This window comes from Bos mutus, chromosome 8 (genome assembly GCF_027580195.1).
Source record: "Bos mutus isolate GX-2022 chromosome 8, NWIPB_WYAK_1.1, whole genome shotgun sequence".
Classification (NCBI taxonomy): Eukaryota; Metazoa; Chordata; class Mammalia; order Artiodactyla; family Bovidae; genus Bos; species Bos mutus.
Window position 1 is genome coordinate 23,779,522 of NC_091624.1, and position 27,523 is coordinate 23,807,044.

General features: G+C 40.7%; 2 protein-coding genes across 2 annotated transcripts in view; both read right to left on the reverse strand.

Annotated features, from left to right (window-relative positions):
• Positions 1-19,828, reverse strand: part of SHC3 (SHC adaptor protein 3) — a 119,980-nt gene extending 100,152 nt beyond the window's left edge. Inside the window, exons 1-2 of the mRNA XM_070374921.1 lie at positions 19,782-19,828; positions 9,270-9,353 (exon numbers count right to left, since the gene is read on the reverse strand). Of these exons, the coding sequence (XP_070231022.1) occupies positions 9,270-9,353; positions 19,782-19,828 (131 nt within the window). The remainder of the gene's footprint in view (positions 1-9,269; positions 9,354-19,781) is intronic.
• The window catches only part of LOC138988869 (SHC-transforming protein 3-like), a 94,233-nt gene that overhangs the window by 1,924 nt on the left and 64,786 nt on the right, over positions 1-27,523 (reverse strand). The gene's annotated exons all lie outside the window — the stretch shown is intronic.

A 27,523-nucleotide genomic window follows, 5' to 3' on the forward strand; every position in this document is an offset into this window, starting at 1 on the left:
AGAGTAGCCAGACCCAGTGGGCAGTGGGGACAGAAACAAAGAAGAGCCACCTGCGTGGGATCTATTCAGAGCTGATACAAGAAGTGAGACCAAACGCGTGGAGTGTGGAGGAGGAAGGGCCACATCCAACCTCACACTGTGTGACATGACAAAGGCCTCAGAGAAAGGAAAGACCACGGGCCTTCAAGTGCAGGGTCAGAGCAGGGAAGTCCTTTGCTACTGGGCACAGGCTGACCCTCTAGGGGTTTTGGTGGGCTCTCTGTTGAGAAGGGTGCCAAATGCCATGCAGGAAAGGGGAGGACAAGCAAAGATGTAGAAATAGAGAGAAGGGAGGGTGGGCCCTAGTGGACCAGGAGGAGCCTGGAAGGCAGCTACAGAGCCCAGAGGGCTGGTCTGGAGTGGGACCTTGGACAGGAAACAAAGAAACAGGCAAGTTACCCACAAGGGTGGTGTTGTGAACATCATGGGAGAAATTATGTTGTTGAAGAGATGTAAAGGAAAAATTACTGGGAAGAAAGATGAAAGTCTGGTAATGTAGAGACAAATAAGAAAGACTCTTCGTTCTGATAGCAGTGAGCATATAGAAAGGGGAATGGTGGGGTGAAGGGTGGGGAGCCCTACACATATGGATGACAAGACACAGGGTGGAGTGTAACACGTGGGGCAGCACCTGTATGAAGACAAACATAAAACGTCATCACAGGACATAACGAGGTCTGAATGAATGTCCCCAGATACAAAGACATCATAGACATGCAACTTCTCCCCAATACAACAAATTAATTTGATTATAATTGTATCCTAATGAGATCTTTTTGTACTCAACAGTATGATGTTAGAATGCACAAGAAAGTTCAAAACTTGAGAAGAAAAGGCTTTAAACAACAAGAAAGACTAATGAGGAGCAATGCCTCCTACAAGATCAGGAACATGGCTATACCACCACCAAGATCAAGAACTGTAGGTTATTGGTACACAGAAGACAAATCTGTAAGTAGACTAATATAGGACACAGAAACAGAGCCAAGGGTATAGGGAATTTAGTAGATGAAAAAGTGGAATTTGGGCTTTCCTGGTGGCTCAGTGGTAAAGAATCCGCCTGCCAGTGCAGGAGATGTGGGTTTAATCCCTGGGTCAGGAAGATCCCCTGAAGAAGGGAATGGCAACCCACTCCAGTAATTTTGCCTGGAGAATCCCATGGACAGAGGAACTTGGTGGGCTACTGTCCATGGTGTCGCAAAGAGTTGGACACAGTTCAGTTCAATTCAGTTCATCAGTCATGTCCGACTCTTCACGACCCCATGGACCACAGCATGCCAGGCCTCCCTGTCCATCACCAGCTCCCAGAGTTTACTCAAACTCATCTCATCAAGTCGGTGATGCCATCCAACCATCTCATCATCTGTCATCCCCTTCTCTTCCCACCCTCAATCTTTCCCAGCATCAGGGTCTTTTCAAATGAGTCAGCCCTTCGCATCAGGTGGCCAAAGTATTGGAGTTTCAGCTTCAACATCAGTCCTTCCAATGAACACTCAGGACTGATCTCCTTTAGGATGGACTGGTTGGATTTCCTTGCAGTCCAAGGGACTCTCAAGAGTCTTCTGCAACACCACAGTTCAAAAGAGTTGGACACAACTAAGCGACTAAGCACATACACACAAGGTGGAATTCAACTCAGCTTGAGATGCCGTTTGGGCACTTGTACCTTATGAGAGGTGAACTAAAAAATCCAGATGCAAAAAATAAAGTAAAATATTAATAATCATTAGTGTGATCTTACAGTGAGGGAAACATTGTGTTGCAAACTACAATTGTGTGTGCAAAAAGCTCCCCCAAATTGACAAGAAAATGAAAAAGAACCCAACAGAAAAATAGGCAGGTGATGTAAAAGTGATTCATTAAAAAGGAAAGGAAACCAGCTGGCAAATATGTGTGAGAAGGTGCCACCTTTCTGGTGCACAAAAACCTTAAAGGAAAACAAAAGCAACATTGTTTTGACCATAAAACTGGTAAAATTAACATTAAGACTCAGTGCTCAAATGTATAAAAAAAAAAATGAGTGGGGGCTGTATTTATAAATTGCTCAAAATGGTGTGAACTTGAGAAGCGACCCTGCAGCAGCCCCATGTCAAGGAATCCTATGAAAACCTGAGCTTCAGCACCAAGGACAGAGTTCCCTGTGACCTTACAGGGTGGCTTTGTCCAGAAAACAACAGATACGGGAGGAGCTGACTAAATTGGCCCATAGCCATAATGACTTGCAGCCATTAAAAAATGAAGGAGTCAGACCCAAATCTACTGATTTGTTCATGAAGAAGGCAAATTGTGGAAATCAGTGTAGTATCAATTTATTTTTAACAAAAAGAGTGGGGAGTTACTATGCGTGTGTGTATGTGTGCTATATATATGTGGTGTGTGATGTGTGGTGCATGCTTGTGTGTGTGTGTGTGTGTGCTATATATATGTGGTGTGTGATGTGTGGTGCATGCGTGTGTGTGTATGTGTGCTATATATATGTGGTGTGTGATGTGTGGTGCATGCATGTGTGTGTGTGTGTGCTATATATATGTGGTGTGTGATGTGTGGTGCGTGCATGTGTGTGCAGTGTGTGAGTGCAAAAAAGAAAATGTGATTACCTGTTACCTCACCTCAAGTAGCTATGACTGGAGCAGAGAAACTTTACCTTTTCTTTCTGTACTTCTATCCTTTTTAACTCATTATAATAAGCACCTACTGTATTAATGAAATTTTTTAAGAAAAACATGTTTAATAGAACAAGAAATCAGTCTATGTGGTCACATACATCAGTAATTCCTCTTTTTTACTGCTAAATGGTATTTATAGCAGGTACATACCAGAATTTGTTTATTTATTTACTGGCTGATCAATGGGGTTGGGCTGTTTCTAGCTTGGGTCTATTATGAATTATAATCCTGTGAACATCCACCTGCTGTGCATATATGTTTTGCTGGCTTATCTGGTAAGTTTATATCAATTTCATTTAAAAAACTGTCCAAGAACTTCCTTAGTAGTTCATGGCCAGGATTTCACACTCCCAATGCAGGGGGCCTCTGGTCAGGTTTGATCCCTGGTCAGGAAATTAGATCCCACATGCTGCAACTACAGATCTTGAGTGCTGCAACTAAGACCTGGTACAGCCAAATAAATAAAATAAATACATTTAAATAACTTTTTAGAAAAGAAACTGTTCAGCTACTTTCCAAAGTGTTGTGCCATTTTGCATCCTTAACAGCAATGACACAATCACGTTGCTGGGGCCCTCAAAGCATTGTGGGGAATGGAGGAAGGCAGACACAGAAAACCTCATTCGGCATGATTTCGTTCACGTGAAATTCTAGAAAAGGCAACATTAAAGGACCAGAAAGTACTATAGTTGCGTGGGGCAGACTTGGGGATGGCTATCAACTACAAAAAGCATAGGGAATTTGGAAGAGGGGACAAAAATCTTCTGCAATTAAATGACTGTATACAACTGCCATCACTCCTCAAACTGTACACTTACAATAGGTGGATTCTATCTGTGTAAGTCAGACCTCAATGAACCAAGGGGAACATTTATAACAACAAAAATTTCTAATGAAATAAGAAACATGGCCTACACTTGGTGCACACTAAGGTGCATATCCAAGAGAAATGCATGCGTACGTTCCCTGGAAGAGATGCACGAAGCCATGCATAGCAGCCTGTGGCATCACAGTCCCTGGGTACCATTCATCAGTAGAAAACAACAAACAGCAAGAATGAACGTCGAAGAGGAAACAGGAAACGATGAGAGAAAGGAAAAAGACTGGCACAAGGACAGGGTATATGCTTCCATTTATAAGAAGTTCAAGAACAGGGTCGGGGTTTACTGGCTTGGGAAGCCACAGAGGGAGTTCTGGGGTCTGGGAACGTTCTAAGTCTTGATCTGGGTGTCAGCTGTTCAGTGTATGCGTGTGTAAAATTCCAGTGAGTTATACGCTGAATATTTGGACACTCTACAGGAGGAATGTTATATTAATATCTCAATGAATTCATTGTTAAACACCAACAAAAATGAAAATTCAAACAACAAAACCAGTCAGCAGGACTGGAATGTATTCTGCTACATTAGGACCCACTGTCATTAGGACCCACTGTAGCTTTTGAAGCCAGAGAAAAAAGTGATGAAAATTTTGGAACAGGGATGTGATCTTTTTAAAGGAGAAATTGGAGGAGGAAGTGTTGCTGGGCAAATATTTAGGGGTCAAATGTGAAAGTGAGTCTCTGCGGCTAAAGAATCCTGGGGAGAGCTGAGGTGGGATGAAAGGAAAGTGAGAATATAAGAGGTGTTTTCAAGCAGAGCACACACAGGCTGAAGACACTGACTCTGAGTCTGGTGACAGGGTAATGTTATTATCAAGGTAGGAAGATTGAAAAAGTAATAATATCCACAACTAATACTTATGGAGTGTTTGTTCAGTGACTGGCCCTGTTCTATTTATTTTGAGCATATGAATATTTTAATATTATGATTCCCATTCTACAGGTGAGAACCTAAGACCAGAGAGGTTAAATGGCCCATCTGAGGTCACACAACTGGGAGGTGGCGGTGGGGAATGGATCTAGTTTGCATCATAAGCCCTGGATGTGGGAAGAAATTTGACAAGTTCAGACTGGGGCACCTGGCATTCAGAGTCACAGTGAACATCCATTACCTATGAAGGGATCAAAGGTGAACTCACATGCGAAAGGACTTTGAGATAAAAAAGCAAAACACTGTAAATAATCATTTCTGTTAAAGCCACAGTGATGTTATTGTATGGCGGAGGCCAACACAATATTGTAAAGCAATTGTCCTCCAATAAAAAAAAGAAATAGAGAAGCCACAATGAGATGCCAAGTCATACCTATCAAGATGACTATGATTAAAATAAAAATTTTAAGTAAACTGAAAATAGTAAGTGTTGGCAAAGATGTGGAGAAACTGGAACACTTGTTCATTGCTGGTAGGAAAGTAAAATGGTGCTGCGGTGGGAAGTGGCATGAAAGTTCCTCAAAAAATTAAGCACAGACTGACCATGAAAACTGTGAAAATGTTAATCGCTCAATCATGTCTGATTCTTTGCGACCCCATGGACTCTAGCCCATCAGGGTCCTCTGTCCATGGGATTTTCCAAGCCAGAATGCTGGAGTGGGCTGCCATTTCCTTCTCCAGGGGATGCTCTGGGTCTCCTGCATTGCAGGAAGATTCTTTACCATCTGAGCCACCGAGAACACCTAAAACTGACCATATGATACAGCAATTCCATTTTTGGGTGTATATCCAAAAAATTATACACACACACACACACACACACACATATACACACACACACACACACACACATATATATCAGATCAGTTCAGTTCAGTCGCTCAGTCGTGTCCGACTCTTTACGACCCCATGAATCGCAGCACGCCAGGCCTCCCTGTCCATCACCAACTCCCGGAGTTCACTCAGACTCACGTCCATCGAGTCAGTGATGTCATCCAGCCATCTCATCCTCTGTCGTCCCCTTCTCCTCCTGCCCCCAATCCCTCCCAGCATCAGGGTCTTTTCCAATGAATCAACTCTTCGCATGAGGTGGCCAAAGTACTGGAATTTCAGCTTTAGCATCATTCCTTCCAAAGAAATCCCAGGGCTGATCTCCTTCAGAATGGACTGGTTGGATCTCCTTGCAGTCCAAGGGACTCTCAAGAGTCTTCTCTAACACCACAGTTCAAAAGCATCAATTCTTCGGTGCTCAGCCTTCTTCACAGTCCAACTCTCACATCCATACATGACCACAGGAAAAACCATAGCCTTGACTAGACGGACCTTTGTTGGCAAAGTAATGTCTCTGCTTTTGAATATGCTATCTAGGTTGGTCATGACTTTCCTTCCAAGGAGTAAGTGTCTTTTAATTTCATGGCTGCAGTCACCATCTGTAGCGAATTTGGAGCCCAGAAAAATAGTCTGACACTGTTTCCACTGTTTCCCCATCTATTTCCCATGAAGTGGTGGGACTGGATGCCATGATCTTCGTTTTCTGAATGTTGAGCTTTAAGCCCACTTTTTCACTCTCCACTTTCACTTTCATCAAGAGGCTTTTGAGTTCTTCTTCACTTTCTGCCATAAGGGTGGTGTCATCTGCATATCTGAGGTTATTGATATTTCTCCCAGCAATCTTGATTCCAGCTTGTGTTTCTTCCAGTCCAGTGTTTCTCATGATGTACTCTGCATATAAGTTAAATAAACAGGATGACAATATACAGCCTTGACGAACTCCTTTTCCTATTTGGAACCAGTCTGTTGTTCCATGTCCAGTTCTAACTGTTGCTTCCTGACCTGCATACAAATTTCTCAAGAGGCAGGTCAGGTGGCCTGGTATTCCCATCTCTTGAAGAATTTTCCACAGTTTCTTGTGATCCACACAGTCAAAGGCTTTGGCATAGTCAATAAAGCAGAAATAGATGATTTTCTGGAACTCTCTTGCTTTTTCCATGATCCAGCGGATGTTGGCAATTTGATCTCTGGTTCTTCTGCCTTTTCTAAAACCAGCTTGAACATCAGGAAGTTCACAGTTCACATATTGCTGAAGCCTGGCTTGGAGAATTTTGAGCATTACTTTACTAGCATGTGAGATGAGTGCAATTGTGTGGTAGTTTGAGCATTCTTTGGCATTGCCTTTCTTTGGGATCGGAATGAAAATTGACCTTTTCCAGTCCTGTGGCCACTGCTGAGTTTTCCAAATTTGTGGGCATATTGAGTGCAGTACTTTCACAGCATCATCTTTCAAGATTTGGAATAGCTCAACTGGAATTCCATCACCTCCACTAGCTTTGTTTGTAGTGATGCTTTCTAAGGCCCACTTGACTTCACATTCCAGGATGTCTATATATATATATATATATATATGTGTGTGTGTGTGTGTGTGTGTGTACAAATACATATATATATATATCATATGTAGGGATTCACATATTTGTACACCCATATTCATAGCAGCATTATTCACAATATCCAAAAGGTGGTAACAACTCAAGTATCCATTGATCAGGCAAATGGATACACCAATGTGAAATATACCTAAATGGAATGCTGCTGCTGCTGCTGCTGCTAAGTTGCTTCAGTCGTGTCCAGCTCTGTGCGACCCCATAGACTGCAGCCCACCAGGCTCCTCTGTCCCTGGGATTCTCCAGGCAAGAGTACTGGAGTGGGTTGCCATTTCCTTCTCCAAGTGGAATACTACTTGGCCCTTAAAAAGCAGGAATTTGACACATGCTACAACATGGATGAACTTGGAGGGCATTCTGCTAAGTGAAATCAGCCAGTCTATAAAAAGACAAACACTGCATGATGCCTCCTATATGGAGGAGAAGTGAAACTCAGAGAGACAGAAAGTAGGATGGAAGTTTCCAGGGGCTAGGAGGAGAAAGGAATAGGAAGTGATGATTTAATGGGGAAGAATTGCATTTGGGAAGACAGAATCTACCTACAGATGGACGGTGGTGATGGCTACACTACAAGGTAAAAGTACTTGATGTCACTTAACCAGTTAAAAATGGCTAATGGTTAAAACGGTGAATTTTATGTTTAACCAAAATAAAAATAAAAAACAATCACTGCTGTCAGAGCCAGACACCAAGGGCCGTGTGTACCCCCACGAGGGCCATGACAGCAGCCTGGCATAAAAGCGTAGTATGTCTCACACCTACAGGCTAACCCACGGGGCCACAGGCCACTGACCGATATTCATCGATTTTAACCGTGTCCTTCATCTTGGGTATAATTAAACCTTCAGCATTTCCTGTCAAATGCATCATCATTCTTCAATATATTTTTATGCCCATAAAGATAGAATTCCTGCCTGAGGCTATAAATAATTGAACTAAGTAAGGCCTTTTCAAACTTAAATGATAATATGCTTCTCGTGGGACATCCTTCGGCACAGCCTGTGCTCTGCAGCTATTAAAAGGCTTTGTGGGCGTCTGGCCACATGTCAGAAAGCACTGCCTCAGATACAAACAAACCACAGCTAAAAAATAATAAATAACGTATATTTAGGCACATACATTTCAGAGGATCAGGGTCTACTCTACTACACACACTAATGTTGAATATGGATGGATAAGAGAATCACAGTCAGATAAAAACAAGAATTCTGTCAAACACATAAAATGTTACTGGCTAATAAATGGGCATGAAATGATTCTTGATCCCCCGAGAACCAGGGCATCAGTATTTGCTTGTGTCCTGGATTCAGGAAGCTGGATGGAGACTGTGGGGCAGACTTGATCCCATCCACCCCCAAGTGAGGTTTGCACTCAGACTCACCTCCCACCAGGCATGAAGGGCTGAGTTAATTTCCATCTAGACTAAGTGAGTAGACTGGAGGGAGTGAGCTGGAGATAATATATGTACATAACATAAGATTAAATTAATAATCTGAACCTGATGTTACTTAATGTTATATTGGACAAAAAAATGAAGGGCACAGAACTTTGCATAGTGTGATTGAACAAATGTGAAAGATTACAGGAAAACATCCCCCTTCTTTTGGGGGGTACGTTTCTTTGTTTTCTAAAATTTTTCTGGTGGGCATGTATATGTAATTTTATGATGAAATCAAATTTAGTTTTAAGGTAGGCAGGTGGCGCTAGCGGTAAAGAATCCACCTGCCAGTGCAGGAGAATTAAGAGATGTGAGTTCAATCCCTGGGTCAGGAAGATTCCCTGGAGGAGGACACAGCAACCCACTGCAGTATTCTCGCCTGGAGATTCCCGTGGACAGAGGAGCCTAAGGGGTACAGTCCATAGGGTCGCACAGAGTCGGACACGACTGAAGCTACTTAGCATGCGTGCAGGTTAGTATAAAGCAGCAGTTTTAATCCAAGGGACATTGGGCAGAGTCTGAAGACAGTTTGGACATTGTGGGAGGGGTTGTCTAGTAGGTAGAGCTCAGAGGGGCTTTTAAATGTCCTAAAATACACACAACAGTCCCCCCAACAAAGCGTGATCTGACTCCAAAATTAAAGGATGCCGAGGCTGAGAAACCCTGGGATGAAGCCTAGTTTTTGTTTTCCGTAAGGGATCACAGTGCCCTGGATCCCACTCCCCAGGCCAGCAGCAGTACCAGCTGTGCTTGTGTGTGTGTGTGTATGTGTGTGTTCTCCCAGGAGGAGTTCATGGATGCCCCTTTTACAGGAGAGAAAGATGTCCAAGGAAGGTAGACTCAGTATGAAAGCCACTGAAAGGGCTGCCCCCACCCTCCCGGTGCACACTCAGGGGTGACCCAGTGTGCAGGCTGCAGCACCTTCATCTTCACCATCACCTGGCTGTCCTGCAGGTACCTGCAGGTCAAGAGGGAACAAGGGTGAGGACAGCCGGGGCCTTTGATGTTCACAGGCAGCAGGCAGAGTTTGATAGTGCTTCAGATGCTCCTTCAAGGGTCTGAAAACCAGACCCCCAGGATCTGCCTGCCAGCTGCCTTCCCCAGGGTGAGGGGTCTTGGGCTCTGGACAGAGTGGAGTGGACAAGTTCAGCAGCCACCTATGCGAGGCTGGTCCTGCGAAACTCAGGGTCTGAGGAAGTGAAGATTGCTTTGCTGAAACAAAAGACAGCACAAGGAGCGACCAGGGCCCAGTAAGAGAGTGGAGGAAACTGCATTAGGCAGCAGGAACCAGTCACCCCAGCCCTTCTGGGGGAGCCCTCTAGGACAGGTGCCCCCAGACCAGGTGACAAGCGGAGTTAGAAGTTCCACCAGAGGGGGCGCTGTAGAGACCCTGGATGCTGGATGGAATGCACCAGAGTAGATGCTTCCCAGGCCAGGTTCCAGCAAGCAGTATGAGGAGCTCATTCGCTTAAAAGAACAACCAACCACAGACCCTGTCGTGTCCCCCAGAGAAGTCAGGATCAGACTCACCGCTCAACAATATGTCTACCTCCAATAGATATTTTAGGTATTAAAGTGCATTAAACTAAATTACAGGAAATAACAGATTAGCTAATTGAATTCACTTCCCAGTGCTTAAAGGCTTTACTACAAAAGGAGCTATAAGCTGCTAATCTGGAAATTATCCAACAAGTCTTCATTTTTCCAGGTCATAAGTAGAAAATGAAAATGTGAAGAGAAAGGACACTATCCCACAATATTATATTCAAACAAAGGAAGCCTGGTCTTCTAAAAATAAGTGACTTCCATTCTGCTCAGCAGATGTAGCTGTACTCATTTTCACAGAAAAGGTCCTGGGGGCAAAAGGAAGGAAAAAATTTAAATCACTCTTTCTACTCAGAGTTTGTCTTATTAATCACATCTTCAGATGGGCTGCCACTATCTGCAATTTGCTTTTATCCGATGCTTCATTTGTAGTTATTTCCCAGGATTCGTGAAAACTTAAGATTTCAACTGACATTGATTGAGCACCTACTATGTAAGGCAATGGCACCCCACTCCAGTGCTCTTGCCTGGAAAATCCCATGGAAGGAGGAGCCTGGTAGGCTGCAGTCCATGGGGTCGCGAAGAGTCAGACAGGACTGGGCGACTTCACTTTCACTTTTCACTTTCATGCATTGGAGAAGGACATGGCAACCCACTCCAGTGTTCTTGCCTGGAGAATCCCAGGAATGGGAGAGCCTGGTGGGCTGCCATCTATGGGGTCGCACAGAGTCGGACACGACTGAAGCGACTTAGCAGCAGCAGCAGCATGTACTGGCTCAGGGCCTAAGTCTCTACTAGGGACAGTCTGCTGGCTTTGTGGGCCATGAAAATGCCTCCCTGTGAACTCATCAAGGAAACTCAAACCCAACTTCCAAGATAACTTGGCTCAACCCTGACTGCATTCAGGCATTTTAGACTTTGTTCTTTTTGCATAATAACATACACTGAGAGTTTTTAATAATGACATATGTTTATGATTCTAAGGGAGGAAAGATGAACAAACCTTTCATATACAGTCTGAACACTACTCTATCAACAATGTATAAGAAAAGTAAACCATCATAGTTGTATCAAACTAACTCATCAAAGTTGATGTCACCAATATGGAAAAAGTTACATCATGTATCTCCTAAGGTCATGCACTGAGAAGGAAACAATAATTCCTATTGTTCGCTGCCAAATATAACCCAAAATGAATCATGGGAAAGCAACAGGAAAATTAAAAGTGTGGTAAATTCTACAAAGTAACTGGCATGTACTCTTAATAAATGTCAGCGTCAATAAAGACAAAGAAAGGCTAGGTAACTGTTCCAAATTAAAAGAGTCCAAAGAAACATGATGACTAAATATAATGTGAGATCCTGGATGGAATTCTAGACTGGGCAAAAACAGCTGTGGAAGACATTACTGGGACAATTGATGAAATGCGGAGATGGGCTGTAGATTAGATGGGCTGTCCTATCAGTGTTACAGTTCCAGATTTGATCACTGTACTCCAGGTATGTAAGGAAATGTTATCGTCCTGAGGAAAGACACTCTTATGTAGCTTTGAATGGTTCAGAAAAAAAAATTAAAGATTGGCAGGGATCTTTTGTCCTATTCTTACACATTTTCTGCTTAAAATCACAAACAAAAATGTTTTAAAATGCACAGAAAAGATGAAGGAAATGTTATCCTTAGTCAAATTGAAGATGAACCCAATTGCAAAAGACATCACATGGTATGTCTCAGAAATAAAAAATGCTCATTGTATGTCCCACAACTAAAGAGAAAACTGTGACACAATACTTCATCCCTTAGAATTTGTCTTTCATACTTTTAGAGAACTTTTTTAGACTTATTGATGCATGCTACTGCTAAGTCACTTCAGTCGTGTCCGACTCTCTGTGACCCCATAGACAGCAGCCCACCAGGCTCCCCCATCCCTGGGATTCTCCAGGCAAGAACACTGGAGTGGGTTGCCATTGTGGTTTCAACACTTCTGAATCATGTTATGATTCAGTTGTTGGTATCTGTGCATTTCTATGCAACATCATCCTCTGAGCCATCCAGAATGCAGGTGAGACAGCAATTTTTAAATGAATGCTCTGTTACTATTTTGGTATTTTCTTCCAAGCCACTGAGGCCTATTATGCAAGAGTTAATGCTTGGCCTTTCCAAAAGGTCTTAGGGGAAGGATTTTGACCCATTTTGAAGACTTACATTCCCTTGAATGGTTGGTGAACTGACCATCGAGGGTCAAAGTTGTCTACTTGAGCTGACATGAGCAATCAGCAGATATTCACATGCTCAGCAATGACAGCAAGGGCAAAGGAGAAGCCCCTGCAAGACGCTAGGAGGGGCGAATTTGCATTTAGAATCAAACCCCATTCCCACCAGAGATGCTCAGAGGGCTCACACAAACCTTGTGAGCACCAGGACCAGAAGAAAGGAGCAGTGACCCATAAGACACTGACCAAGACTTGCCCAGGAGTGTCTAGGAGTCTCCAGTGGAGGCATGGGTCGGTGGTGGCCTGCTGCAGGGTTGGGGGCACTGAGTGTAGCAGTGCATGCATGGGACCTTTTGAAGGAGGTCACCATTATCTTCATTGCCTCCACTTAGTTTGGCCCCAGGTAAATAATGGGGATGGAACACAGCTCCAACCATCAACGGAAAACTGGATTAAAGATTTACTGAGCATGGCCCGGCCCATCAGAACAAGACCCAGTTTCCCCCTCAGTCAGTCTCTGTCATCAAGAAGATTCCATAAGCCTTTTATCATTCTCCAGCAGAGAGCACAGACTGAAAACCACAATCACAGAAAACTAACCAATCTGATCACATGGACCACAGCCTTGTCTAGCTCAATGAAACTATGAGCCACGCTGTGTAGGGCCACTCAAGACAGACGGGTCATGGTGGAGAGTTCTGAGAAAATGTGACGCATGGGAGAAGGGAATGGCAAACCACTTCAGTATTCTTGCCTTGAGAACCTCATGAACACTATGAAAAGGCAAAAAGTAAGATACTGAAAGATGAACTCCACAGGTTGGTAGCTGCCCAATATGCTACTGGAGATCAGTGGAGAAATAACTCCAGAAAGAATGAAAAGACAGAGCCAAGGCAAAAACAACACCCAGTTGTGGATGTGACTGGTGATGGGAGCTAAGTCCGACGCTGTAAGAGCAATATTGCATAGGAACCTGGAATGTTAGGTCCATGAATCAAGGCAAACTGGAAGTGGTCAAACAGGATGGCAAGAGTGAACATCATTTTAGGAATCAGTGAATTAAAATGAACTGGAATGGGTGAATTTAACTCAGATGACCATTATATCTACTACTGTGGGCAAGAATCCCTTAGAAGAAATGGAGTAGCCATCATAGTCAACGAAAGAGTCTGAGATGTAGTACTTGGAATCAGTCTCAAAAATGACAGAATGATCTCTGTTGGTTTCCAAGGCAAACCATTCAATATCACAGTAATCCAAGTCTATGCCCCAACCAGTAATGCTGAAGAAGCTTAGGTTGAATGGTTCTATGAAGACCTTTAAGACCTTCTAGAACGAACACCCAAAAAGATGTTCTTTTCATTATAGGGGACTGGAATGCAAAAGTAAGAAGTCGAGAGATACCTGGAGTACCAGGCAAATTTGACCTTGGAGTACAGAATGAAGCAGGACAAAGGCTAACTGAGTTGTGCCAAGAGAATGCACTGGTCATAAGAAACACCCTCTTCCAACAACACAAGAGAAGACTCTACACATGGACATCACCAGATGGTCAATACCAAAATCAGATTGATTATATTCTTTGCAGCCAAAGATGAAGAAACTCTATACAGTCAGTAAAAACAAGATGGGGAGCTGACTATGGCTCAGATCATGAACTTCTTATTGCGAAATTCAGATTTAAATTGAAGAAAGTAGGGAAAACCACTGGACCATTCAGGTAGGACCTAAATCAAATCACTTACGATTATACAGTGGAACGGACAAATACAATCAAGGGATTAGATCTGATAGAGTGCCTGAAGAACTATGGACAGAGGTTTGTAACATTGTTCAGGAGACAGGGATCAAGACCATCCCCAAGAAAAAGAAATGCAAAAAAGCAAAATGGCTGCCTGAGGAGGCCTTACAAATAGCTGTGAAAAGAAGAGAAGTGAAAAGCAAAGCAGAAAGGAAAGGTACACCCATTTGAATGCAGAGTTCCAAAGAATAGCAAGGAGAGATAAGAAAGCCTTCCTCAGTGATCAATGCAAAGAAATAGAGGAAAGCAATAGAATGGGAAAGACTAAAGATCTCTTCAAGAAAATTAGAGATTCAAAGGAAACATTTCATGTATAGACGGGCACAATAAAGGACAGAAATGGTATGGACCTAACAGAAGAAGATATTAAGAAGAGGTGGCAAGAATACACAGAAGAACTATACAAAAAGATGTTCATGACCCAGATAATCACAATGGTGTGATCACTCACCTAGAGCCAGACATCCTGGAATGTGAAATCAAATGGGTCTTCGGAAACATCACTACGAACAAAGCTAGTGGACATGACGGAATTCCAGTTGAGCTATTTCAAATCCTAAAAGATGATGCTGTGAAAGTGCTGCACTCAATATGCCAGCAAATTTGGAAAACTCGGCAGTGGCCACAGGACTGGAAAAGCTCAGTTTTCATTCCAATCCCAAAGAAAGGCAATGCCAAAGAATGTTCAATCTACCACACAACTGCACTCGTCTCACACGCTAGTAAAATACTACTCAAAATTCTCCAAGCCAGCTTCAACAATATGTGAACGGTGAGCTTCCAGATGTTTAAGCTAGATTTAGAAAAGGCAGAGGAACCAGAGATCAAACTGCCAACATTTGCTGGATCATAAAACAAGAGGGTTCCAGAGAAACATCTATTTCTGCTTCATTGACTATGCCAAAGCCTTTGACTGTGTGAAGCCTTTGACTGTGTGGATCGCAACAAACTTTGGAAAATTCTGAAAACGATGGGAATACCAGACCACATGATCTGCCTCTTGAGAAATCTGTATGCAGGTCAGGAAGCAACAATTAGAACTGGACATGGAACAACAGACTGGTTCCAAATAGGGAAAGGAGTACATCAAGGCTGTATATTGTCACTCTGCTTATTTAACTTATATGCAGGGTGCATCATGAGAAATGCTGGACTGGATGAAGCACAAGCTTAAATCAAGATTCACAGGAGAAATATCAATAACCTCAGATATGCAGATGACACTACCCTTATGGCAGAAAGTGAAGAACTAAAGAGCCTCTTGATGAAAGTGAAAGAGGAGAGTGAAAATGTTGGTTTAAAACTCAACATTCAGAAAACTAAGATCATGGCATCTGGTCCCATCACTTCGTGGCAAATAGATGGAGAGACAATGGAAACAGTGACAGATTTTATTTTGGAGGGCTCCAAAATCACTGCAGATGGTGATTACAGCCATGAAATTAAAAAACACTCCTTGGAAGAAAAGTTATTACCAACCTAGACAGCATATTAAAAAGCAGAGGCATTAATCTGCCAACAAAGGTCCCTCTAGTCAAGGCTATGGTTTTTCCAGTAGTCGTGTATGGATGTGAGATTTAGACTATAAAGAAAGCTGAGTGTCAAAGAATTGATGCTTTTGAACTGTGGTATTGGAGAAGACTCTTGAGAGTCCCTTGGACAGCAAAGAGATCCAACCAGTCCATCCTAAAGGAAATCAGTCCTGAATATTCATTGGAAGGACTGATGCTGAAGCTGAAACTCCACTATTTTGGCCACCTGATGCGAAGAACAGACTCATTGGAAAAGACCATGATGCTGGGAAAGATTGAAGGTGGGAGGAGAAAGGGACGACAGAGGATGAGATGGTTGGATGGCATCACTGATTCAATGGACATGAATTTGAATAAACTCCGGGAGTTGCTGATGGACAGGGAGGCCTCGCATGCTGCTGTCCATGGGATTGCAAAGAGTCAGACACGATTGAGCAACTGAACTGAACTGATACAACTTCAGTCCACTGAACTGAAAGAGGTTAAGATATGACTCAGTATAAATGTATCCAGATTTCAGAGATGTTAATATGTGAAAAGAGTGCATCTGAGAGTTGAAATGTGGTATTTTAAAATATTTAACGGTGTTGGGTGTATGGGTAGGAGGTTATACTGCTTCTATGCATTCCAATGTTGTACCAATAGACATACATTAATTTGGGGTGTTATTTTTATACTCAGAAAAAAGAATACATTTTGATCCACAGAATAGAGCTATTTCATGAAAATCTTATGCCTGATTATTATTTGTGCATTCTCTTTGTCTCCAAAGGCACAAAATTCCCTACCTATTAGTTCAGGTTTAAGAAGCCTCTCTAATGTAAAAAGCATTAAATGACTCAATAATTATTAACCAAAGATTGTGAAGTGTAAGGAAAAGCCAGTCTCCAAAGATGCCATGAAGGGTCTTAGAAGCTTCAAGTGTTCCCTTCCCTAGGGAAGAGAAGGAATCCCAATGCATTGATTCTAAAAGGCATATTTTTTTCATATTTTAATGTTTCCAAAACTTCTGTGGGCCAGGCAGCATTTATGATGTAGTTACCATTTCCTGCATATACGCATCATAATTTGCAGAATAAGTATCATTAGTTTGAAAAAAAAAAACAATTTCAAGACAAAAAAAATTTTAAGACAATAGTGGAAAGACAGATCTCTTGAAATAAAATTTACATAAGGTAAAATTCACTCTTTTAGATGTTCAGTTTTATGGATTTTGAAAAGTATGTACACTTACGTAACCATAATAAAATCAAGAGAGAGACTATTTTCATTATCCCTGAAAGGGGTCCATATGTCCCTTCTGTGGTCATTCCTTTTCTCCCTCCTCCAGACCTTGGCAACTAGGGAGCTGAACTCTGCTTTTAACTTCACCTTTTCCAGATTATCATATAAATCAATCATACAGCATGTAGCCTTTTGTGTCTGACTTCTTTCACTCAGCACAGTGCTTTTGAGATTTATCTCTATTATTGCATGTAAGAAGATTTTCTTGATCAGACCATTAGTAATATAGAATCAGTAATTTAAAACTTCCCAACACACCAAAGGGGGAAGAAAGATGAAATGAATTGGGAGATTGGGATTGACATAGATACACTACTGTGTATGAAATAGGTAACTAATGAGAATCTACTGTCTAGCACAGGGGACCGTACTCAGTGCTCTGTGGTGACCTAAATGGGAAGAAAATCTGAAAAAGAGGGGATATATGGATACATATAGCTGATTCACTTTGCTGTACAGCAGAAACTAACACAACAAAGCAACTACACTCCAATAAAAATTAAAAAAACAAAAACTTGTAATATAGAAAATCCCAGGATCAAATGGCTTCATTGGAGTGTATAGAAGCAGTGTAAACTCCTACCCATAAACTCAACATTGTTAAATATTTTAAAATACCACATTTCAACTCTTAGATGTAATGAATCAGCTTTAAAATATTTAAAGAAGAATTAAAACTAATTCTTTTCAAAGTTTTCCAAAAAATCAGGAGAGGAGGGGAAAGTTTCAAACTCATCTTATGAGGCTAGCATTATCCAGACACCAAAACCAGACCAGGACAACATAAGAAAAGCAAGCCTAGGCCAGTACCCCTGATGAACATAGATGCAAAAATCCTCAACATGATATTAGCAAACTAAATTCAACAACCATTAAAAGAAGGATATACACCATGATCAAGTTGGAGTTACTCTAGAGATATAAGGATGGTTCAACGGCAATGGCACCCCACTCCAGTACTCTTGCCTGGAAAATCCCATGGACGGAAGAGCCTGGTGGGCTGCAGTCCATGGGGTCGATCAGAGTCGGACACGACTGAGTGGCTTCACTTTCACTTTTCACTTTCAGGCATTGGAGAAGGAAATGGCAACCCACTCCAGTGTTCTTGCCTGGAGAATCCCAGGGACGGGGGAGCCTGTGGGCTGCCGTCTATGGGGTCGCACAGAGTCGGACACGATTGAGGCGACTTAGCAGCAGCAACATCTGCAAATCAATCAATGTGATACACATTAAGAAAAAGAATGATAAAAATTGTAATGTTCATATCAGTAGACATAGAAAAAACCTTGACAATATTCAGTATCCAATTATGACAAAAACCCTCAACAAATTCTCACCAAAAAAATTAAAATACCTCAACATAATAAAAGACATATGTAACAAGCCCACAGCTAACATCATACTTAATTGCAAAAGCCTGAAGCTCCAAGATCAGGAACAAGACAAGGATGCCCATTCTCACTACTTTTATACCACGGAGTACTGGAAGCTGTAACCAGAGCAATTAGGCAAGAAAAGGATATAAAAAGCATCCGAATTGGATTGGAAAGGAAGAACTAAAACTGTCTCTATTTGCAAGTGACATATTATGTATATGTCCGAAATATACATACATATTATGTATAGAAAACTCTAAATACATACATATTATGTATAGAAAACTCTAAAGACTCCACCAAAAAAAAGAAAAAACAACTGTTAGAACTGATAAACAGATTCAGTAAAGCTGCAGGAAACAAAATCAATACACAAAAAGCACAACGAACTATCAGAAAGAAATTAAGAAAACAATCCCATTTACAATTGCATCAAAAAGAATAAAATAGGTATGAATAAATTTAACCAAGAAGGTGCAAGATCTGTACACTGAAAACTGTAAGACACTGATGAAAGTAATCAAAGACACAAATAAAAGAAGATATTCCATGCTCATGGACTGAAGGAATTAATACTATTAAAATATCTGTACTATCGAAAGCATTATACAGATTCAATGCAATTTCTATCAAAATTCCAGGAGCATTTCTCACAGAAAAAGAACAGACAATCTTAAACTTTGTATGGAACCATGACACACCCAGAGTTTCCAGAGCAATCTTAAGAAAGAACAAAGCTGGAAACAATGTTTCCTGACTTCTAAGCCATAGTCATAAAAATAGAATGGATAGCATAGAAATGAACCCATTCATATATAGTCAACTGATTTACAACAAACGAGCCAAGAATATACAATAAGGAAAACATATTCAATAAATGGTGTTGGGAAAACTGGACAGTCACATGTAAAAGAAATTGGACCATCTCACACAATACACAAAAATAAACTCAAATGGATTGAAGATTTGAGCGTAAGACCTGAATTTTCTAAAAGAAAAAAAACAGAGGATAAGCTCCTTGACATAGGTCTTGTCAATGATTTTTTGGGTTTGACACCAAAATAAAAGGTAACAAAAGCAAAAGTAAACAAGTGGGACTTCCTCAAACTAAAAAGCTTCTGCACAGCAAAAGAAACCATCAACGAAATGAAAAAGCAGAATACAGAATCGGAGAAAGTATTTGCAAATCATCTATCTGATAAAAGGTTAGTATCTAAAATATATAAAGCACTCACACAACTCAATAGCCAAAGAAAAACCCAATACGATTAAAAAATGGACAGAGGAACTGAATGGACATTTTTCAAAGAAGACATACAAGTGGCCAATAGGGACATCAAAAGGTGATCAACAGTACTAATCATTACAGCAGCGCAAATCAAAACCATAGTAAGATATCAGGTGCCAACCTGTTAGAGTGGCTCTTACCAGAAACAGAAAAGGTAAGAGTTTTTGAGAATGTGGACAAAGGGAATCCTCGTGCACTGTTGCTGGAAATGTAAATTAGTTCAGTCACTATGGAAACCAGTGTGGCGATTCCTCAAAAAATTAAAAATAGACTAGCATGTTGTTATTGTTCAGTTGCTCAGTCGTGTCTGACTCTTTGAGACCACGTTGACTGCAGCACATCAGGCTTACCTGTTCTCCACTATCTCCCGGAGTCTGATGAGATGATTGGATGGCATCATTGACTCAATGGACATGACTGTGAGAACTACTATGTGATTCAATAATTCCACTTATGAGTATATATCCAAAGACAATAAAATAACTATCTCAAAGAGCCATCTGTACCCCCTTATTCACTGTAGCATTATTTACAACAGCCAAGACTTGGAAACAACCTAAATGTCCATCAATAAATGAATGGATTAAAAAAACAGGGGACATATATCCAATCAAACATTATTCAGCCATAAAAAAAAGGAAATCCTGCCATTTATGACAACATGGATGGATCTTGAGGGCATCATGCTAACTGAATAAGTCAGACAGAGAAAGACAAATATTCTATAATATTACTTATTTGTAATATCTAAAAAATTAAACTCATAAAAACAGGGAACAGATTGGTGGTGGCCAGAAGTGAGGGGAGAGGTTGAGGGAAATAGGTGAAAGCAGTCAAAAGATACAAACTTGTAGCTGTAACTAAGTTCTGGGGATACAATGTACAGCATGCTGACTATAAAATTTTTTAAGATTTTGTTCCTCTTTATCACTCAGTAGTATTCCATTATGTGAGATACCTCGGTTCTAACCCTGGGTTGGGAAGATCCCCTGGAGAAGCGAAAAGCCACCCACTCCAGTATTCTGGCCTAGAGAATTCCATGGACTGTATCGTGGGACATGACTGAGCGACTTTCACTTTCATTCCATTATGTTGACATACAATTTGGTCTGCCCATTATCCAGTAGATAGATATTTGAGCTTTTCCCAATTTGAGACAATTGCAAATAAAGTTGTTATAAACCTTCATACAGGGTTTTGTGTGTTACATGGATATGCTTTCACTTCTCTTTAAAATAAAAAGTGGGATTGCGGGGTCATATGGTAAGTGACTAACTGTATAAGAAGTTGCCATACTTTTTCCCAAAGTAACAATACTTTGCATGCCCAGCAGCCCTGTTGAAAGTTACAGCTGCTCCTCCGTATCGTAGCCAGCCCTTGGTATTGTCAGGGTGCTTTGTTTTGTTTTGAGTTGTTTGGTATTTCAGTAGGTGTGTAGTGGTAACTCAACACATTTTTAACTTGCATTTGTGTGCATGTTAAGTCAATTCAGTTGTGTCCAACTCTTTGTGACCCTATGGACTACAGCCCGCTAGGCTCCTCTGTCCACAGGATTCTCCAGGCAAGAATTCTGGAGTGGGTTGCCATGCCCTCCTCCAGGGGATCTTCCTGACCCAGGCATCGAACGTGCATCTCTGGCAGATCCTGCATTGCTGGTGGATTCTTTAGTGTTGAGCCACTGGGGAAGCCCCAATTTGCATTTCGCTAATTCCCTCATTGCTCAGTGGGTAAACAATCAGCCTGCAATGCAGGAGACCTGGGTTCAATTCCTGGATGGAGAAGATCCCCTGGAGCAGAAAATAGCTATCCACCCCAGGTATTCCTGCCTGGAGAATCCCATGGATAAAGAAGTCTGGCAGGCCACAGTCCATCAGGCCTGGTCTCAGAAGTTGGACACAACTTAGCGACTAAACCACCACTACCAATGACTAACAATGTTGACCATCTTTCCATGTGTTTATTTGTCTTCCATATTTCTTCTTTGGTGAAGTGCTAGTCACATCACCTGCTCATTTTTAAAAACTGGTTTGTTGCAAAACTTCTTCCTGTGTTGCAGATACACATCTTTACCAGATACATGTTTTGTAAATATTTTTGCCCAGTCAGTGGTTTGTCTTTCATTCTTTTAACTATGTTTTTCAAAGAGAAAATTTTTAATTTGATGAAGCAAATTTATCCTTTTTCTTTTGTGATTTGTGTTTTTCATGTTCTAAGAAGTCTTTCCCTAATCCAAGATTACAAAGACTATTTCAACTGTTTCATTCCAGAAGTTATGTGGTTTTAGCATTTGGATTTAGGACTACAAGGCATTTCACCTTTTGTGTTTCCAAGTTAATTTTTGTATATGTGTGAGGGAGTTTGTTGTAAGTGGTGATAGAAGGCCATTGTTGTTTGTGTTGTTCTTGGTTTTTGCATGTAGATATGCAGTTGTCTCAGCAGCATTATTGAAAAGACCATCCTTTCTCCATTGAGTTACCTTGACACCTTTGTCAAAAACAAATTGACCATATGTGTGCATATGTTTCTGAACTCTACATGTCTGTCCTTGTGTCCTTATGCTAACATTGTGCTATATTGGTTACTGCAAATTTGTGCAAGTTCTCTTTGTATGGCTTTTTCAAAATTGTTTTGACTATTCTAGGTCTTTGATTATCCTATATATACTGAAGAATCAGCTTGTTGCTCTCTACAAAAAGCTTAATGAGACTTTGATTAGAATTGTATTAAAATATATCAAGCGACTACATATAAAGATGTGGTATTTTAAGCATTCTGTCTTCCAAACCATGAACCCAGTACATTTCTCCTCTTATTTAGATCTTTTAAAATTTCTCTCATCAATGTTTAAAAGTTTTTGCATATAAATCTAACATATTTTCCTAATTTAACACTATTTCATGTCTTGTGCTATTGTAAATGGTTCTTTTTAAATTTCAGTTTTCAACTAATTCTTGTTAGTATGTAAAAATACAGGATACAACTGATATTTATATCAATTGTATTCTGCAAATTTGCTAAACTCATTTATTAGTTCTAGTAGCTTCTATGTATAGAGTCTTCAGGAATTTTTATGAATGATTATATAATCTGCAAATAAAGGCAGCTTTATTTCTTCCTAATTTGTATGATTTTTCCTTTTCCTTTTTTATTATCTTACTAAAATCTCTAGTACAATGTTATATGAGTTGTGAAAGTAGATATTCCTGTCTTGTTCCTGATATTAGAGGGAAAATATTTAATTTTTCATCACTAATTGTGGTATGGGCTATCGGGTTTTTGTGGATGTCTTATCAGATTAAGGAAGTTTCCTTCTATTGGTAGTGTGCTGAGAGTTTTTATCACAAATGTGTCTTAAATTTCATCAAAGGCTTTTCTTCCTCTATTGAGATTTTCATATTTCTTTTTCTTTTTCAGTCTGCTGATATGTGTAATTACATGGATTTTTTTAAATGTTGAACCAACCTTACAAGCCTTAGATAACCCCTCCAATGTATCATATATGTATCATATATGTACAATGTATCAAAAAGATAACAATAAACTATATTTATTGTTTAAACATTAATGTTTGGTAGAATTTACCAATGGAATCATGTGTCCCTGGAGTTTTCTCTATGGAAAGATTTGCTTATTGCTTTTACCATGTATTTAATTTCTTTAATAGATACAGACCTATTATGTTTATCTATTTTTCCCTTAAGCCACTTTGGCAGTTGTACCATTTTATCTAAGTTATTCAATTTGTCGACATAAATTGTCCATAATATTCCCTTCCTATCGTGGCAGTGTCTGTAGTATCTATAGTAATGTTCCCTTCTTCCTTCCTGTTATTGGTAAACTGAATTTTCTCTCTCTTTCCTTGACCAATCTAGGAAGTAGTTTATCAGTTTTAGTGCCTTTTAAAAAACTACCTTTTCAGTTTCAAACTTGTTTTCTATTCTTTTCCTGATTCTAATTTTATTGCCTTCTAATGCTCTTGAAATAACCTAAAGGACAATAAAATTTAGAAAAACATAGACAACAAGACTTGGAGTCAAAAAAAAATGATTCACCTTATTCAGACTCTGAATTAGAAGAAATTTCTAGGAACATCTTTTTTCATATTACTTATATTTTCCTTCTAACAAATGTACAAGTATTACAATGATATAAATCTGTGTCTGCAAAATATCCAAATAGCTTTTTCAATATATGTAAATTGAATCTAAGTGATGTGAAAGCATTGCGTCATATATTGACAGTGACTTTTTTAGTGGTTATAAAAAAAAGAAGTGTTTTATATATAGATGATATTTGAATAGATGAAATATGGCCTGTGTCTTTAAAAGTCTAATACAATGTGCATAAGGTAAAAGCCTACAAAGCAATTCAGACAAAGTGGTCTTATAGCTCAGGCTAAAAATGAATACTTCTTATGGCTGAATATTCCACTTCAAGGTGTCACAGTGGACCAGGAGAATGGAGCAGTGTGTAGGTTGGTGTGGTTGTGCAAAGGAAGCATAATGGGGAGTATAAGAAATATATTTGGAAAGGTATGCTGGGGCAGCTCAAATAGAACATTGAATATTAAGTTAAATTTTTTTTCATTGTATTCTGCAGGTAGTGGGTAAGACAATGAAACTTAATAGGAAGTAATATGTTTTAGGCACATTAATGGATTAGCAAATACAAATAAAACTGAAGGCAAGAGAGACTAGAAAAAAGGAGAGAAATTACTAGGGAGGCTTCCAAAGGATAAGCATTGGTACCACAGCATTGGTACCTGTACAGGGAAGAGAGATGATATTAGACTGACTCCCTGGTTCCTACTTTGAGAGAATGCGTGGGTTGTAGTTGTGACAAACATTCAGGGAGTTGTGAGCTGGACCCAACTATGGTAATAGAGATGAGAATGGAGAGACATAAACAGAACAGAGAGTCAGAGATAGGTTGCTTAGGACTTGGCAACTTACTGAGCAAGAAGACACAGGTCCATCAGTTGCTAAAAATACAGGGCTGTACCTAAGAGAAGATCCAGAGGTACAGATACAGATTTGTGGCTTATACACCTAGAAGTGTTATTTAAGGCAGTGAGATTACCAACAAAGAGGGGATATAATAAAAATGAAAATATCAGTATGATATTCACATGCCTTAAGCCCTTCCGTGTACAAGACAACACGTTAAGTGCTTTCCAGATATCAACGCAATTTCTTCTCAGTCCTATGAAAGAGGCACCATGATGATTCCCATTTTAAAGACAGAGAAACTGAGACACAGAGAACATAAGCTATTTGCACAAGATCACAAGCTGGAAAGTTACTCAGCCTAATAGAAGCCAAATCTGACTCCAGAACCTCCAACACTAGTGTCTCTCTGCAAGAGCAAAAAGTTCCTTATGGAATGATATACTTGGGGGTAAGTGAACTCAGAGAAAGAGACAGAAAAGGAGCAATCAGGGGGGTACATTCTTACACAAACGTGCTTCTGGCATGAGGATTATAAATATACACTATACCAGATGGTCCTTAAGGAGAGTATGGAATGAATGCCACACATTCATCTTATGGATTCTATTTAAACCATTCTAAACCATGAACTCGAGAATGCTCTCCATTTTTGTAATTGTTGGATGAGTGGAAACACTGGAAAAAAAATAAATAGACCTATTTTCAAAGCTGTGGTTTCATATATGGTAGTTGCAAATGGTTCAGAAGTGAAAAATAGAACTCTGGAATGTTGCTTCTCAAAATGTGGTACCTGAGTTGGCAGCCTCAGCATCCGCCTCTGAAAACTTGGTAGAAATACACATTTTCAGCCCCTACCCCAGACCTATTGCATCAGAAACTCTGAGGGTGAGGTCCCACCATCTGTTGTAACAAAACTTTCCAGGTAATTTTGATGTATGTTTGAGTTTGAGAACCACTCTAGAAAATGAGATGATATGTGTATGTGTCATTAAATCTCTGGGGACCCTGTCCCAGGTCAGAACATATCTGTGGGGCCCCTGTATTCCAGCTTGCTAGATTCTTCAAGAAATCCAGAGTACAGTGGAGCCCGGGTTAGGTGAAGAGTCCTTTCCAGGTGGTGTAATATGGTAAAGAAGAGAAAAAGATCTTCCGTTCCTATTGCTGTCATCCAGAGATATTATCAGGCCACCCTGGGAATCACCCAGGCCTCGCCCCAGCCAACTGCAGCAGAATTCTCTCCATGGGAGGAGATTATGGTAATTGACAATTTTCCTGTTTTCTCTGTCTTCCCTTCAAAGAGTGATATGTCTTTACTAAACAAACGTTTCGCTAGGAGACAGAGCTAGTTGCTAAAGAAGTAAATAAGTAACAAAAAAAAAAAAAAAAAAACTCGAGGCTTGGAAAGTGAGGCTCTGCCAAGTCCTCAACTAGTTCAGCATTAAACTCTTAGACATTGTGTCTAACCCCTTTCTCTGTGTTTCAGTGACATCTGAACTTATTCTAGCCACTCACCCTTCCTAGCCCCACATCCCATGAGATCCTGGCTCATGTGTGCAGCCAACTGGCTGTCCAAGCCCATGCCATGCAAGTCCAGCGGACACTGACACTCCCACCCAGCAGACTGTCAGTAGAAAGATCTCTCCACCCAGGTTCCCAGGAACAGGTCCCATGGTTGGAGGTTTACATGCTCTTGGGCACTATGCCCTCACTGGGAGAGACAGCTACTTATCTTGAAGCTGATCTCCTAAGCATCTTGTCAGAAAATTACGGTGATAAGGTCATCCTGACAACGTGTTGACCACTGTCTGAAATGAAAGTAGAAATGAGGAAGTAGAATAATGTCATATTTTCCAGTTGGGGGAAAAAAACACCAAGAATCAGACTCAGTTCAGTTCAGTTCAGTAGCTCAGTCGTGTCTGAGTCTTTGCGACCCCATGGGCTGCAACACGCCAGGCCTCCCTCTCCATCACAAACTTACGAAGTTTACTCAAACTCATGTCCATCGAGTCAGTGATACCATCCAACCATCTCATTCTCTGTTGTCCCCTTCTCTCACCTTCAATCTTGCCCAGCATCAGGGTTTTTTCAAATGAGTCAGTTCTTCGCATCAGGTGGCCAAAGTATTAGAGTTTCAGCTTCAAAATCAGTCCTTCCAACGAACATTCAGGACTGATTTCCTTTAGGATGGACTGGTTGGGTCTCCTTGCAGTCCAAGGGACTCTCAAGAGTCTTCTCCAACACCACAGTTCAAAAGCATCAATTATTCGACACTCAGCTTTCCTTATAGTCCAACTCTCACATCCATACATGACTACTGGAAAAACCATAGCCTTGACTAGATGGACCTTTGTTGGCAAAGTAATGTCTCTGCTTTTAATATGCTGTCTAGGTTGGTTGTAACTTTTCTTCCAAGGAGTAAGCGTCTTTTAATTTCATGGCTGCAGTCACCATCTGCAGTGATTTTGGAGCCAAAAAAAAGAGTCTGCTACTGTTTCCACTGTTTCTCCATCTATTTGCCATGAAGTGATGGGACCGGATGCCATGATCTTTGTTTTCTGAATGTTGAGCTTTAAGCCAACTTTTTCACTCTCCTCTTTCACTTTCATCAAAAGGCTCTTTAGTTCTTCTTCACTTTCTGCCATAAGGGTGGTGTCATCTGCATATCTGAGGTGATTGATATTTCTCCCAGCAATTTTGATTCTAGTTTATCCCAATGGTCAAGGTGAGAAAAGACGACTCACTTAAAACCCTTTGGAGAGAAAGATGGCATCTCATCCTTTCCTCCCAGCCCCCTCCACCTTACCCAGCCCGCCCTATCCCTCCCCACCCCTACTCAGCGTTTCCCATTCCAAAACCCCCACCTAGCCACCCTTCCTCAACTCATCTATCCTATCACCTCTCAATCACCCCCTTTCCACCCCACCTCTCCCCATTCTAACCTACCCTACTCACTTTGAGCTAGTTAAGGTGGCAAGAGTCTCATCCTTTCTACAAACTATTTACATGAAAAGTTAAAAAAAAAAAAAAACACTTGTATTATATTTACTTCTATAATTTAGTGACATTCAATGAAGAGTTGCTGAAGCACAGGACAAGCACTCCCAGGATGAATAAAGCAAGTAGAAGGCAAGCAGCACAGTCTT